General features: G+C 39.8%; 1 protein-coding gene across 2 annotated transcripts in view; it reads right to left on the reverse strand.

Annotated features, from left to right (window-relative positions):
* Positions 1 to 16,840, reverse strand: part of Cep126 (centrosomal protein 126) — a 62,645-nt gene that overhangs the window by 10,307 nt on the left and 35,498 nt on the right. For both annotated transcript variants that reach the window (XM_041656732.1, XM_041656733.1), the window contains 3 exons: positions 10,466 to 10,578; positions 7,166 to 7,235; positions 608 to 817 (listed from right to left, as the gene is read on the reverse strand). In XM_041656732.1, the coding sequence (XP_041512666.1) occupies positions 608 to 817; positions 7,166 to 7,235; positions 10,466 to 10,578 (393 nt within the window). The remainder of the gene's footprint in view (positions 1 to 607; positions 818 to 7,165; positions 7,236 to 10,465; positions 10,579 to 16,840) is intronic.

Here is a 16,840-nt window from a genome sequence, read left to right on the forward strand (position 1 = left end):
TTTATTTTTAAAACATAGGTAATATGTTCACATATATATATATTTAAGCCTTTATTGGGGGAGGGGTTTGAGACAGGGTTTCTCTGTGTAGCTCTGGTTATCCTGAAACTTGCTCTGGAGACCAGGCTGGTCTCAACCTCAGAGAACCACCCTGTCTCTACCTCCCAAGTACTGAGATTAAAGGTCTGTACCACTATGCCCACCTTATGTTCATATGCTTCTAAAACAGAATAGTATAGAAACTGCTATCTTTTTGTTTTGTTTGTTTGTTTGGTTTGGTTTTTTGAGATAGTGTTTCTCTGTAACTTTGGAGTCTATCCTGAAACTAGCTCTTGCAGACCAGGCTGACCTCAAACACAGAGATCTGCCTGCCTCTGCCTCCCAAGTGCTGGGATTAAAGCCAACAACTGCATGGCTTAGAAACTGCTATCTTTATAAATGATATGGTGGGCCTGCAATAATCTGAAACAGTAACAATATTCTCAATTTCAGATGAGTTATTAGCTCTATTTTGTAATTTTACTTCAGAGTTTTAAATTAAATAAAAATTTAGCATAAGCTAAGAACAGGGTGTCCCTTTCTTACAGACCTGCGGCTCCACACTTACAGTACAGTCTTTCATTGAGATGGCGGAGGGACTGCAAGACCTTCTCTTCCTCAGCCGACACTGCGCAGATGTTGGATGGCTGGGGCTTACTGGAGGACAGACTTGGTTTCTGTAGCTGCTTGCTGTTCATGGCAGTCAGAATGTCATCCTCAGGCATGGAAGAATTCATGAGGTTTTCTGGTACCGAACACTCAGAAGTACTACCTGAAACTACAGAAACCGCCTTTCACTCGTCCATCACTTTTGTTTTTGGGACCAACCCTAATATCAACTTACTGAAATTATGTCTGTCTATGCTCAAGTCACAGGCAGAGGGCAGCAGCAAATATTCTGTTACTGTTTATTTTATTTATTCATTTTTTTTTTACTTTTTTTTTTTTGAGACAGGGCTTTTCTGTGTAGCCCTGACTGTCCTGGAACTCACACTGTAGAACAGGCTGGCCTCAAATTCAGAGAGATCCTCCCGCCTCTGCATCCTGATTGCTGAGATTTAAAGGCCTGCACCACTACCTCCTGGCTTTTTAAAATTTTAAGTTTTTTTTTCTAGGATTAAAAAATTACTTTTAAATTAAAACATAATCAAATTTCCCTCCTTCCCTTTCTTCTCCCATACCTTCCCCTCCCCCCCCCCCATGCATGGCCTCTTTTTGTTTTTGTTTTCTTTTTGGGTGGGTTTTCAAGACAAGGTTTCTCTGTGTTGCCCTGGCTGTCCCAGAACTTACTCTGTAGACCAGGATGATCTTGAATGCAGAGATTCAGAGAGCTTAGAACTGCCTCTAATTCCTGAGTTTGTTTTGTTATTGTTTTACACACACAATTATACATATAATAACCTAGTGAATTAATTTAGCGTTGCTTGTATACATGTATTTCAGGGCTGATCATTTGGTTTTGGATAGCCAATTAGGGGCTCATCCCTGGGGAAGATTAATCAGCATTTCTTAGTTGCCTGTACTTTGTTTAGGGGTGGGACCCCGTGATATTTTCCCCTTCCACATTAGTATGTCTGTCTTGTTCAAGTCTTAGGCAGTCATATTGTTGGGGTAATATTTATTCATTTATTTGCATGAGTGTTTTGCCTATATGCATATCTGTATACCATGGGCATTTCGTGCCCGAGGAGGCCAGGAGAGGGTGGTGAATCCCCTAGGACTGAAGTCACAACTGATGGTGAGCCTCCACATGAGTGCTGGTAACTGAACCTGGGTCCTCGGAAAGAGCAGCCAGGATTCCTATCCCTGAGCTATCTCTCTAGCTCAGTGTACATTCCTAATCCCTGAGCTATCTCTCCAGCTCAGTGTACGTTTACATTTTCAGGATTCTCTTTATCTGGCATTTTCCCATCCCCAGTTAAGAAAATATTGGCACATACTTTTAATCCCAGCACTTGGGAGGTAGAGGAGGGTGGACCTCTATGAGTTTGAAGCCAGCCTGGTCTACATTGTGAGTTCCAAGATGCCAGAGCTATATAGTGAGACCCTATCTACTTCACATATAATTCTGAGAATCTATCCTACAGAAAAACTGGACAAGTCAGGAGATAGTTTAGTACATTATTATCCAACAACAAACTGGGAAGGAACTGAATACACCTTCGTATGGACAGTTCAAGTCTATGTAACTGCACAATTCACAAGTACCTGAGAAAATACAGCACTCGGGAGGTGGAGACAAAGGCAGGCACATCTCTGAGAGTTTGAGGTCAGCTAGTTCTAGAACAGCCAAGGCTATACAAAGAAACCCTGTCTCAAACAAAACAAAACAAAACAAAACAAAACACCAAAAGCCAAAAATAACAACAACAGCAACAAAACATTGGGAACAAAGCTCCAAGAAACGCTTCTAGTAGCAGTCTGACTGCAGGCCCTCACCTCTCCCTCTGCTCCTCTAAACCAACTCCCTAGCTCCACCTCCATCTCTGTAGCAGAGCCCCTGCAGCAGCATCACAACTGCTGTCTAGCTCATCTTCAGTGGGTCCTGAGCTTCTCCTCCAAGCTCCCTTCCCACTCATCCTGTTATCCCAGCAGCCATTCTCTGGGAATGTGCCAGCCAAGGACAGAGCAGCAAGGAGGTTGGCTAAGTAGGTAGGTGCACTTCAGGTCTGCACTCGCCCTCCTCTCATGCGCAACTCTGCAACAGACAACTGCTGCGGCCTTTCCCCTTGCCCTATCACCAGTGGGTTGATCTGATCCTGGAGGAACACCCTGCTTTCCCACCTCCAGCACACCCCTGAGACACCGAATCTTAAGTGTCAGCTCCCAGAACTCCCAGTGGACACACCTAGCAGTATCCCAGAAGAATTCCCTCCCAGGCAACACAAAGCTGCCACACTCTCCTAAGCACCAAAGAGGGCAAGTGAAACCAAGGAATAAAACTCATACCCAACAAAGACAAGATCAGATATCAACACCTAGAATGGGAATCTTTCTGAACCCAGAAGCCTAGCTGCCAGTGTAGAACCACAGTCAATTACAGCCAGGACAGTATGTCTCCACTAGAGGCCAGCAACCCACCCCAGTAGACCTGAGTATATAACTGAAATGCAAGACAAAGACCGTAAAACAGCCTTCATGAATATAATAGAGGTCCTTAAGAAGGAAATGAATAAACCCCTCAAAGAACTCTATGAAAACACAAACAGTGGAAGGAATGAAGAAAATCATTTAAGATCTGAAAGTTCAAGTAGAATCATAAAGAGAACCTACACTGAGGGAGATCTGGAGATGGAAGTTTAGGAATTCAAACAGAAAATCTCAGGAGGCATGCCTCATCAACAGAGAGCTCAGGGACTGAAGACACAACAGAAGAAACAGATAGCTCTGTCAAAGAAAATGTTAAATATAAAACATTTCTAGTACAAAATATCCAAAAAATCTGGGACACTATGGGAAGATCAAATCTAAGAATAATAGAAATAGATGAAGGAAAAGAAATTCAGGTGAAAAGCACAGAAAATATTTTTTTTTTTTAAAAACAAAACCATACAAGAAAATTTCCTTAGGTCAGAGAAGTCAAGTCTATTCCTTATATCATGTTAATGAAGTCTGCTGCATTCCCCTCCCCTTCTGGAGAGAAGTGTATAATAAGCGTGTGGAAAATAAGCGAGGTGCATTCAGTATTCACTGAATTTCCCTCCCAATGCTGTTCTGTGTTTCTGTTTTTTATTTCTCTCATATCTCTGTTCCTTTTGCTTAATAATTCTAATTCATGCTTCCACCCTGGAACATATGAATTTCTTTTTTTTTAAGTTTCTTTTTTTTATTTTTACTTAAAAATAAAATTTCCACCTCCTCCCCTCCTCCCATTTCCCTCCCCCTCCCCCACCCCCATCCCCTCCCCCGCCTCTCCAGTCCAAAGAGCAGTCAGGGTTCCCTGCCCTGTGGGAAGTCCAAGGTCCTCCCCTCTTCATCCAGGTCTAGGAAGGTGAGCATTCAAACAGGCTAGGCTCCCACAAAGCCAGTACATGCAGTAGGATCAAAACCCAGTGCCATTGTCCTTGGCTTCTCAGTCAGCCCTCATTGTCCGACACATACAGAGAGTCCGGTTTGATCATATGTTCCATCAGTCCCAGTCCAGCTTGCTTTGGTGAGCTCCCATTAGATCAGCCCCACCATCTCAGTGGGTGTGAACATATGAATTTCATAGAGACTGATTTTTAACAGTACAAGATGTAATGGATTATTAAAAATTGCTGTGGATCCCCGAGTGGCTTGCTGTGGGACAGGGACTGCGCATGAGACCACACCACAGGTGTCCGAAGGTGCCTGGTCCCAGGCTGCATCCCCTGCGGCAAGCCATGTGGCAGGCGAGAGACAGATGGAGGCATGCCATGCAAAGTGAGGTTGGATATTTATTTAGTAGTTATGGAACGGAAGGAAGAAAGGGAAACGAACAGAGAGGGAGAGAGAGAGAGAGAGAGAGAGAGAGAGAAAGAGTGAGGAGAGATCAAAGCTGCCTGGGGGGGGGGAAGGGAAGAGAACTCAGGCTGGAAGAAGCTGAAGATCAGCTTGCCTCAGCGGATGGGGAAGGGAGTGGGCGTGGCTTGTCTCCTAAAGAGACAGAACAATCATTACACAAGAAGCATACAGAACACTGAATAGAATGGACCAGAAAAGAAAGTCCCTTCGGCACACGGTAATCAAAAGACTAAACTTACAGAACAAAGAAAGACTTGTATGATAAAAACTTTAAGATATTTGAAGGAAGAATTGACAAAGCTATCAGAAGATGGAAAGCTCTCCCATGCTCATGGATTGGTAGCATTAATATAGTAAAAATGGTATCTTATCATAATTATTTTTATGAAATTATTCAAGATCCAGCTATACCACTCTTGGGCATATACCCAAAGGATGCTTTATCCTCCAACAGAGACACTTGGCTCAACTATGCTCATTTCTATTATATTCATAAGAGCCAGAATCTGGAAACAACCTAGATGTCCCTCAATAGATGAATGGATAAAGACAATGGATATACAATGGAACATTACTCAGTCATTAAAAAAATTAAATAATGAAACTTGTAGGTAAATGGAGGAACTAGAAAAAAAATCATCTTGAATGAAGTAACCCAGACTCAGAAAGAAAAATATATATATTTTCTTATATGTGACTATTAAATGTTAAGTCAATAATAACCAAGATATAACCACATATGTTAGGCATTGAATAAGAGACTGATGGGGAGCAGGGGCAGATAGATCTCCCTAAGAAAGAGAAATAGCTATGAATAAATGGGGGCTGACTGGAATGTGAGAATCAAGTGGAGACAGGGAGGGAACAGGGAGATGAGGGAAGGAATACTTAGACAGTTAAAATTAAGGACCATTTGAGGGGTAGTAAGGAAATCTAGTACACTAGAAGCTTACACACACACACACACACACACACACACACACACACACGAGAAGGTGATCTAAATGACATCACCAAACAATGGGGGAAACAGAGCCCCAACTGGACAGCTTTTGTGACCAAATGAAGCTTCCAGTATTGGTATTGGGTTTTATCTAATTGAGATGTTGTCCAAACAACCCAGGCCATTAGCAAGACTATTGGTTGCTCTCTATAAACTGATGCATGGCCTCATTGCTAAAGACAAAACCTACATGACTCACTGAACTGACATGGAGAAGTCCAACTGGTACCTACATAGAGCCTACCTTCTCACGTAGGAGCTAGTGTCTTTGATACAGGAAGGTACTATGCAGACCACCAGGGCAGAAATGTAAACGCCAACCCAGCTTTGACCTAAATAGTGTTGTTGTGCGAGCACGATATGCTAGTGCAATGTTGGCACAAAGCTTGTTGGAGTAACTAAGCAACATCTGATTTGAGTTAAGCCTTACTCCCCACTGCTTGGGTGACAAAGAACCTGAGACTAGATTGCCTAGGGACCTACAGTAAAACCTAATACTACTGTTCTAAAACCAAACCAAACTGTAGCAATGGAATGACTTCTAATGACATTTTACAATAATCATAGATCAGGTCTTTCTCAGTTGTTATCAGAGAAGTTTCTTCCTGCAGCAGATGTAACAAATAGAGACCCATAGTCAGACATTATGCAGAAAGTGAGAGACCTTGGAACATTCAGCTCTAAGTGGGATGTCTCTATCAAATCTCTCTACTCAAGATCAGGGAACCCCGCAGAAGAGGAAGCAGTAAGAGTGAAAGAGCCAGAAGGAGATGGAGGACACCAAGAAATGAGGTCACCTAATCAACAAGACAGATACACATATGAACTCACAGGGACTGAGGCAGCATGCATAGGGCTTGCACGGTCTCCACCAGATGGGATCCTAGAGATGAAGGAAGTAGACACAAGCCCCATCTCTAACCCAGGAGCCATCTCCAATTGATGCCACTTGCAAATGAAAATTTAGTTTCCTTTGGGGAAGCAAATTACTTCACCCAGAGACAGGGTTTCTCTGTGTAGCCCTGGCTGTCCTGGGACTCACTCTACACCAGGCTGGCTTCCAACTCAGGGATCCGCTTCCCTCTGCCTCCGAGGTTTGTGCCATGACTGGTGGAAACAAACTATTCTTAAGAGTATGCCAACTGTAGATGGTCAATAGAAAGCTAACTCAATGGCATCTTTGGATAGTCCTTATCTTATAATATTGAGGCAGGACTTTTCCTATTTTTAAAAATTTATCCTGTTATTTTTAATATATATATATTCCTTCTTTTTAACCTATAGGTTTTTTTGCATATATATTATGGCTTGTAGTGTTTTGGGATTTCTGATTTGCAAATGAGGGTCTCTATTTGCTATGCCTCCTCATGGGCTTTTTCCTTCTGTTTAGTTTTGTCCTATTCCAATGTGTTAGCTTTTGTTTTATCTTATATTGTATTCTGTTATATTTTATTTTACTATTATCCCTTAGAACTTGTTCATTTTCTAATATGGGACAGAAAGGGAATGAATTCAGATGGGAGAGGAGATGGAGAGGAACTGGGAAGAGTAGAGGGAGAGGAACTACAATCAGGATATGAGAAAAAAAATCTATACACAATAAAAGAAGATAAAAAAAATACATATAGCAAAACGTACCTTCTTCAGTCTTGGGACCTCTTGTAGCTTGTATTGGCTCACTTGCACTTTGAATAGTTTGTCCAAAATGCTATAAAAATAGGTTAAATAAGAATAGAATTCCACATTTAAAATTCATGATATGGTCAAGGCTTTTAAGAATCTATAAATTGTTGCCTGTATTTTTAGTTGTCACTCTTTGTATAACTTGCCTATCTCTTGTTTTGGAGCAGAAATCAAGAACTATTGGATTAAAGCCTTTCATGGTGAATAAATATTTAAAACTGTCTTATGTCTAATACAAAGTTTCAGGTTGCAGTGTTCTCTTGGATAACAAAAGAGCAAAGTATGCTGGGTGGTAATCAGCTGGAATAAAGAACTGTTAAAGGTCCCATCTAACTTTACACTGGGATGGCTTTGTATGTGTGAGTCACTGCTAGACTGTTCCGAGTGCAGCTGATGTTGAGGACAGGAAGTATCTACAAGACTGCAGGCAGAAGCAGCAGAGATCTGAACACATCTTCAAAAAGTGTGCCATTCCACACTACCTGACAGACACCCCCCTGCTCTCCTGAACACAGCCTGTCAGACTGCCTGGCAGGGACTTATACGTGGCTCTGCCAAGCTGATCTGAAGAGTAACCGACACAGGCCACTGCAACAGCCCCAACCCCAAGGCTGCCCGAGCTGTATTTTCCTCTTGACACACCTGGCACTGAAAATCTGCTGTAAAATGGTAAGGGTGACGTTTCACTTTTATCTGTCTTACATTCTTTGCACAAAGAACTAGGCAAAAGATGCCATTTCAAAACACATTTGCTAAGACATGGTGATAAGGACCACTACTGTAGCAACAGTATGCTTCACCAGCCTCTAGAATAAAGAACAAAACCAAACAAAAATGATAACAATTCTCAACTCTAAAATTTGATTTTGATGGAGAACATTCATGTAGTATAAGAGTGGCAAGACCTTGTAAGGTGTGAGGTGTCCAAGCAGATGTGTAAGTGACAGACATGTGAAAGAGAAAGGAAACTGGGAAGACAGTGAAGACAGCACGGGAAGGTGCAAAAGGCAAGGAGCAATACAACAGCGCCCAAAGAGTAGAAACAACTGAGAGGGCACCGACCTTGTAACTTGTACATGCTACTTCTAAGATTTGAGATACTTATTTCTTTTTTCCTTTCTTTCTTCCTTCTTTCCTTTTTTTTGAGACAGGGTCTTACTATGTAGCTCTGGTTAGTCTGCAACTCAGAGATTTACTTAATTCTATCTCTCAAGTGCTGGGTTTAAAGGTGTGTGATACACCAGCAAATCTGATACAGCTTAAAACAAGTTTAATGAAAGATAATGTATTCCCTGCATAGATCTTGATATGAATGGCGGGAATAATATGCGATTTCAAAGAGGATCTGATTAATTGCTACTACATTTATAATCTGGAAGGTATTTACATTTATTATTTAGCTATAATCATATAGTGATAATGATACCATAACTTATACAAACATAAACTAAATGATTCACTTTGCTGGGAAGATTAGATCATGATTGTTATCTATCTTAATAACCTTATGCACATGAAAATGAATACCTCTTGGGCTATAGGTGTGGCTCAGTGTTTGCCTTGCATGTAAGAAGCTCTGAGTTTGATCCCCAGAACCAGGAAGAAGTGTGTAAAATGCTCCCTATATGAATGGCAAGACCCTCAACTTCTTCAATATGTACAATTTTTACAGGGCACCCTAATCCAATTCTATAAAAAAATAAGAAGAGATACTTACAGTAGAAGCTCCAAGTAAAATGCTTTTTAATTATTCATCTCATGTTTCTCAATATTCTAAAATCAATTATTAAATAGACCTCTAAAATGTCATATTAGACTATACTTATTCAGTCCTCATATAATTTCCGCATCATTTAAAATTGTTACTACGCTTTGGATTATACTCAAGATCTCTGTCCCAAAAGCCATAGTAGATTTGTTGGACTGTTCCTAAAGACAAAACCATCATGTAATTCATAGTCTCTTATAAAAAGGTTCCTAGATGGAAGACGTCTTTTAAAAAGTACTGTATAACATACAATATTACCAACATCTATCCCTTCTCCCCTTCTCCCCTTCTTTCATCCTGCCCATTTATTTAAAAAGTACTGTATAACATACAATATTACCAACATCCATCCCTTCTCCCCTTCTTTCATCCTGCCCATTTATTTAAAAAGTATTGTATAACATACAATATTACCAACATCTATCCCTTCTCCCCTTCTTTCATCCTGTTCATTTATTTAAAAAGTATTGTATAACATACAATATTACCAACATCCATCCCTTCTCCCCTTCTTTCATCCTGCCCATTTATTTAAAAAGTACTGTATAACATACAATATTACCAACATCCATCCCTTCTCTCTTCTCCCCTTCTTTCATCCTGCCCATTTATTTAAAAAGTATTGTATAACATACAATATTACCAACATCCATCCCTTCTCCTCTTCTTTCATCCTGCCCATTTATTTAAAAAGTACTGTATAACATACAATATTACCAACATCAATCCCTTCTCCCCTTCTTTCATCCTGCCCATTTATTTAAAAAGTACTGTATAACATACAATATTACCAACATCGATCCCTTCTCCCCTTCTTTCATCCTGCCCATTTATTTAAAAAGTACTGTATAACATACAATATTACCAACATCCATCCCTTCTCCCTTCTCCCCTTCTTTCATCCTGCCCATTTATTGCATATTTAAATAACTTCGGGGAATTTTGTTGCAAATGACCTTTCTACAGAATTAGCTATAAATAATAAGTTAATATATACACATATATATTACTTTTTCTTATTTATATATATTTAAAATATATAATAATATTAATAATTATTAATATAATAATATATATATATTTGCCTAATGTTTGTGTGAGTACCACTTTTGTGCCTGGTGCATTTATAGGCTAGAGGGTGGCTCTGGATTTTTTTCAGACTGGAGTTAGAGATGGTTGTGAGCTACCATGTGGGCACTGGGAACTGAACCTGGGTCCTCTCAAAGAGCAGTCAGCACTCTTAACATCTCTCTAGCCCCAGAAATAATTGCTTAAAGATAGTTAAAAGCCTCCACTGGCAACTGATCATATGGACTCATTTAAATATAGCAAATAAGTACAATAAGCTCCTAGCATTAAGATTCCAAGATTGTCTAACGAATGCCTTTGGCTGTATTCCCGTTGATGCTGAGGTAGAGTTTACACCCAAAGCATCTGTCTTAAAGCAGTTTTCTACACTAAGAGAGTCTTGCTGAGACCATACTTACAATCATTTGCTCGGTGCACTTCATTCCTACAGATCCAGAGACTTTTCTCTTCTGCTCTAACAGCTTTCTCCACTTATTTTCAACAACTTGTTTTCTTCTTGTAACAGCAGAATCTTAACAAATGTCAATGTAAAAAATTATGACAATTGAGTAGGTAATTATGTATCCCTCTAATTTTCAAATCACTGTCAGGCAGTGCAGAAAGTCCTATACATTTCACCCATTTGGCCAGCAGACTTCTATTTATTTTCCTCTAAGTTCTATACATGGCCCATTTGCAAGGATTCATTCAACACAGTTCCTGCTATGGAAGAGAATATGGGGAATACCAAGAAGATACACGAGGCATTTTATACTGTTTGCAGGAAGAACACTCAAAGATTCTAATTTAACATTATCAAAAAATTAGAAATGAAACTTTATACATGGCACCTGTTACATTTGCCAGAGGGGTCATATACTGTATAGTGAGTTCAATTATCCTGAGAGAAATCTGCAGGGCAAGAGGTTGGCCCCACCCTTCAGTTTTTGCAGGGTCCTAGTGTGCCCAGGGAAGTAAATTTATGCATCTCAAGTAGTATCTGAGCAAGTTCTCAGACAGAATTTAGCTGTGAGTTGTGGTGCTCCTCACAAGATTTTCCTATGCTTTTTGTATGGCTACTTAACTAAGACCTCATTCTAACAATGCCAGTTCCCAAATATGATAAAAATAATTTAAGGACAGGTGAGAAAGAGCAAGGCAGAGCAAACACACCCCTCATTCTTGTATAGTCCCCTCATCAGTCATGACAGTGTCTTGTCACAGTGTCCATTTCAGGCTTAGTCTCATAAACTTAGAAACTAAAAAAAATTAAAAGAGCGAATCCTACCTTAAAGGTGTACTTTTTTTTTTTTACAAAATGTGAGGTAATGATATTATATTAAGTCCTCATAATTGAAAAGATGGTTGAAAATTATGTAATGAAACATAATAACAGAGCAAAAACATGTTATACAGGTCAAAATAAAATATTTACAATTATTTGAAATACACTGTGATGTTAACAGATACATATATAATTTGTTGGTCTAGAATTGGTGGGTCATAGGATCTACATATGTTCAATTTTTGTAGATATGAGAATTTTTAGTTCATACGAAACCTTACTTACCCTTAGTAATGTGTCTACTTTTAGCTACTGTGATATATGTAGTTGTATCTAAAAGTCTAAATGTACATTTGCATGATTATTGTCCATTTTATGGCTTTATATATGAAAAGCTTATTCTAGTATTTTGCTTTGTTTTTCTGTGTGTATGCGTGCATGTTTATGTATAGGAGGGTGTACATGTATGGTAGCATGTGCAGGTCTCTGGAGGTCAGAGGACAACTTCATAAGGATTAAAAGCATATGACATCACACTCATTGCATTAAATATTTTTTATTAGATTTACTTATTTTATTTTCTAGTAAGTGTTTTGCCTATATGTGTACCGCCTGTGTCTTTGGAGGTCAGAAGAGGACACTTGGATCCCCTCAAATGTGAGTTCCAGGAGGATGTGAACCACTATGTGTGTGTGATGGGAATTGAATTCGGGTCCTTTATAAGAAAAGCCAGTGCTCTTAACTGCTGAGCCATCTCTTCAAGCTCTATTGCTATTAACATGGGTTTTCAGGCCCTCTGTTCGCAAGTCAAACTCCTTACTGAATGTGCTATCTTCCTAGCACAGTGATGATCTTTCTGATGTAGTCTGCAGTTCAACTAAAAACCACTATCAATATTGCTGTGACATTATTTTGTTCATTCATTTTTTTTTGAGGGAGACAATCTAGATAATTATGGTAGCATTTGATTCAATCACCATGGACACTGGTGTTAGCCCCCTTTTTTTTTTGCAGTCCTTTAGTCTGTTCTTTATAACCTGTCCTACAAATGTTAGATTTGCCTAGCTGAGCCCATATTAATTTAAATCAATGCTTTGAAGCAGACCTCTTTAAACCTCTTTACCCAGTACTGCTTCTCTGGTTTAGCCCTCATGACAGAATTAGCCACATTTTTACATTCATTGTAGTCTTTTATACATTCTACCTATGAGTCTGGATTAGTCCAGAGGATTATAAATACATTTTTCCATTCAGAGGTGTGTCATTTTAACTTGTTAATTATTTATATGGAAAACACTCCAATTTCATTGTATAAGTACCATTTTCTTAATAATTTATATTTTACAGAGAGCATAAGCAATCCGACTATTCTAAAACCATATTACTTCCAGAGCTTTATTTTTCACATTTAAATCTCCAATTGACATGGAGTTGGTGTTTACATATGAGTTAAGGAAAAGTCACTTTACTGATTATACATAGTTAACCAACTGAAGGATAAAATGAACCCCTTTTTTCCTGCCATGCACTGCCAGCTTTGTTAAAAATCAGGCAATTCATCGTGTGGGCTTAGCACAGATTCCAGACTGTGCTCATTGCTACAGCTTTAGATCTAGAAATGAAAGTTCCAAGACAGAGTTTCTCCCTGTAGTTTTGGAGCCTGTCCTGGAACTTGATCAGCAGACCAGACTGACCTCGAACTCACAGAGATCTACCTTCCTCTGCCTCCCGAATGCTGGGATTAAAGGTATATGCCACCATCACCTGGCTTTAGAGATGAAAGTTTTAACTTTGTTCTTGAAATTGTCTCAACTATTCTTGGTCTATGCACTTAATAATGTAAATATTAGATAGAGTCTAGCAATTTTCACAGAGCCTGTTGGAATTTCATTGCCTCAACATGCAGGTACCTTCTTCTCCACCCAGATCTTCGTTCATTCACTTCGTCATGGTTTTAGCCTTCGCTACAGGTTATTCAAATATTTACATTCAGTTACTCTCATAGGCTTAATGTTATTTAAAAATAGCATTATTAAAATTTTAAGTCTGTACCTTTGAAGTCCTAATCTCCATTGCTAGTCTAACTTTGTTTCAGTTGCCCATTCCAACTCAGCTGCATAGTTAGTATAGGATCCTGTCCTGTCTGGGGAGGAAGGCATGCTGTGTTTATCAGTAGCAGGCAAACCACACTCTGACAGTGTGGTTGACATGCTTTGCCCTAGAGGTTTAATTTGACCTTTTAGTTGGGCTTATTCATTATAAATTTTTTCTTTATTTTCTGATGAGGATAAGCATAATTATTTCACTGTAAGGAATTAGTCTGCACTTTAGAATATGATCTCATATAACACGTATTTCAAGGTTTTATAACTTCCACAATAATTTTACTTATTTTTCTCAATATTTTTTCCCCTCAGTTTCTCTTCATTCTTTAAAAAACTCAGTCTCTATCCTTGCTTAGAATTTTTTGTAGTGAATAGTGAAGAGATTTAGGTTACTTTCTTTGCATTTAATTTTCCACCTGCTAATGTAGTTTGTATCCATCCAGTTTATGAAAAGTTTCGTGGTTAAAGAGGATGGGTCATTCATTAAGAGCTCTAGTTAGGCGCAATCTCCACCAGAGCAGGACTGAGGCAGCAATGCTCACAGGAGTAGGTACTAGGGAGTGACCACTGGGGGAGCTATTAGAGAAATGCAAGTCAAAACAACTCTGAGATTCCTTCTTACACCTGTCAGAATGGCCAAGACCAAAAACACTGATGACAACTTAAGCTGGAGAGGATGTGGGGTAAAGGGAACACTCCTCTGTTGCTGGTGGGAGTGCACATTGGTGCAGCCCCTTTGGATATTAGTAAGGCAACTCCTCAGAAATTTAGGAAACAACCTCCCTCAAGACCCAGTAATAGCACTTTTGGGCATATACCCAAAGGATGCTCAATCATACCACAAGGACATGTGCTGTGGGACAATGATCTTGTACTCTGTAAAGATTTGTATTGATTTAATAAAATGCTGATTGGCCAGTAGCCAGGCAGGATGTATAGGTTGGGTGACCAGAACAGGAGAATTCTGGGAAGAAAAAAGCTTAGTCTGCAGTCATTACCCAGATGCAGAGGAAGCAAGATGAGAATGCCTTGCTGATGAAACGTACCAAGCTATGTGGCTGACACCAACAAGAATTTATGGCTTAATACAGAATGTAAGAGTTAATAAGAAGCAGTTTATGATTAATGTAGACCTCTGTGTGTTTCTTTGGGACTGAACGGCTGCAGGACTGTGTGGGACAGAAACCTTTACCATGTCAACAGACATGTGCTCAACTATGTTCATAGCAGCATTGTTTGTCATAGCCAGAACAATTGGAAACAATCTAAATATCCCTCGACCAAAGAATGGATAAGAAAAATGTGGTGCATTCACACAATGGAGTACTACAGAGCCAAAAAATAATGAAATCTTGAAATTTGTGGGCAAATGGATGGATCTAGAAAACATCATATTGAGTGAGGTAACCCAGACCCTGAAAGACAAATATCATATATACTCATTCATAAGTGGCTTTTAGACATAAAACAAAGAAAAACCAGCCTACAATTCACAATCCCAGAGAATGCAGACAACAATGAGGGGCTTAGGAGAGACATACATGGATCTAATCTACATGGGAAGTAGAAAAAGACAAAATCTCCTGAGTAAATTGGGAGCATGGGGACTTTGGGAGAAGGTTGAAAGGGAGGGGTGGAGTGGGAGAGAAGGAGTAGGAGGGGAGTAGTGAAAAATATATAGCTCAATAAAAACAATAGAAAAAGAGCCCTAGTTGCCATCACAGAGGACCTGAGTTTGTTGGTACTTACAGTAGGTAGCTAACAAGAATCTGTACTCAAGTGTCATGGGGATCCTGACACCCTCTTTTGGCCTCCATAGGCATCCTCACACATGTGGCATAGATATACATAGACCAAGTGACAAATAAAAAATAATAAAAAAATTAAGTAAGGTGTGTAAATCCTGGCACGTGTGAGGCTGAAGCAGGCAGACCTGTGTGAGTTCAAGGACAGTATGATCTATTTACTGAGCTCCAGGGCAGTCAGTGCTCTACAGTGAGATCCTGTCTCAACAAAACAAAACAAAACAAAACAAAACAAAACAAAACAAAACTAACCTCTCAAGTCTCAAAAACAACAAATAAACAAACGAAGGAATAAAAGAAAAGCCAGGGTGTCTACTAAGTGCCAGGCCCTGTTGGGATCTGGAGTACGATGTGCAGTACACAGCAAACCCCTGGTCTTTAAAAAGGACACTGAATATGAATGCTGAAACTCTCTGCGTACACTACTTGTTATACTGTAGTGCCAGCGCCCTCGATGAACAGCCCTTGCTCTTTCTCAGTAGGGAACTGATTCCCACTGGCAGGAAGTTTTATGGACTTCTAGTCCATTCCCTTCAAGGGGGGAGTGGCTTCACAAGCCGTGAGTGACAGGGCCAATGGCATTCAATAGAGAAGTAAATCTCAAAACTGTTCCAAACAACGGTGTCTGTTCTTTCACTACTTGAAAACAGACAAAAAGTCAACAGAGGCAGAGCTGCAGTGTTCTGGAAGGGATGGGAGGGCTGTATACTTATTAAAACACTTCTTTCTTTAAACTGCAGGTATTGCCTTATGGCACCTATGTGGCATTTGGAGGTCACCTAGGAGTAGACAGTTCTCTCCTTCCACCATGCAGGTTTCAGGGATTGAATTCAGGCTGTCAAGTTTGGTTGAAGCATCTGTGTTCACCTGCCACCTTGACAGCCTGTTAACATCTACTATTAGCATATAAGGAATTCATATAAAATTTTAAAAATAAGCCGGGTATGGTGGCACATGCCTTTAATCCCAGTACCTGGGAGGCAGATGCAGGAGGAGCTCTGTGAACTTGAGTCCAGTTGGTCTACATAGTGAGTTCCCAGGCCAGACAGAGCTATACTCTATGTCAAACAAAACAGAACAAACAAGTGTGGCGGCCCAAAAATGAACCTATTTCCACCTTGTCTGAAGGTCAGAGAATTTGAGGTTGCTCAAAATGGTTGACAACAACCAGGGCTACACATTCTGACCTAGGTGTGGTTACCTGGTCCTTTTGACATTAAGATGGCCCATACAGGTAGATCTACTCTGTCCTGACTAATGGTCAGGACATTCAAGCATACTTCTGGTCCTTCTTTTGAGATAGGGGGTTTGACCTTGAGAGTGGCCACCTTCAGGTTACTTGGTGTAGGGTGGGTTCACTGCCTAAATAACAAAATGCTAATGACTTGATGTTGTCCTTTGTATCACGTTAAAGCAGTCTTGTCTTCTTCCCCCTGTTGTATTGGGTTATAAAAGTGTATGAGAAATTAAAGGCATTTGCGTCTTTGTTCTCTTTACTATTTTTCTAATCCCCATTTCCCTACCCTAGTAAGTGGTATTTTTGTCGAAGGGGCTTCGACAAGTAAGTTGTGACATAATCTATTTAAATAAACAATGCTG

Source organism: Microtus oregoni, unplaced genomic scaffold (genome assembly GCF_018167655.1).
Source record: "Microtus oregoni isolate MIOR12 unplaced genomic scaffold, Mior012 000008F_ref0000371, whole genome shotgun sequence".
Lineage (NCBI taxonomy): Eukaryota > Metazoa > Chordata > Mammalia > Rodentia > Cricetidae > Microtus > Microtus oregoni.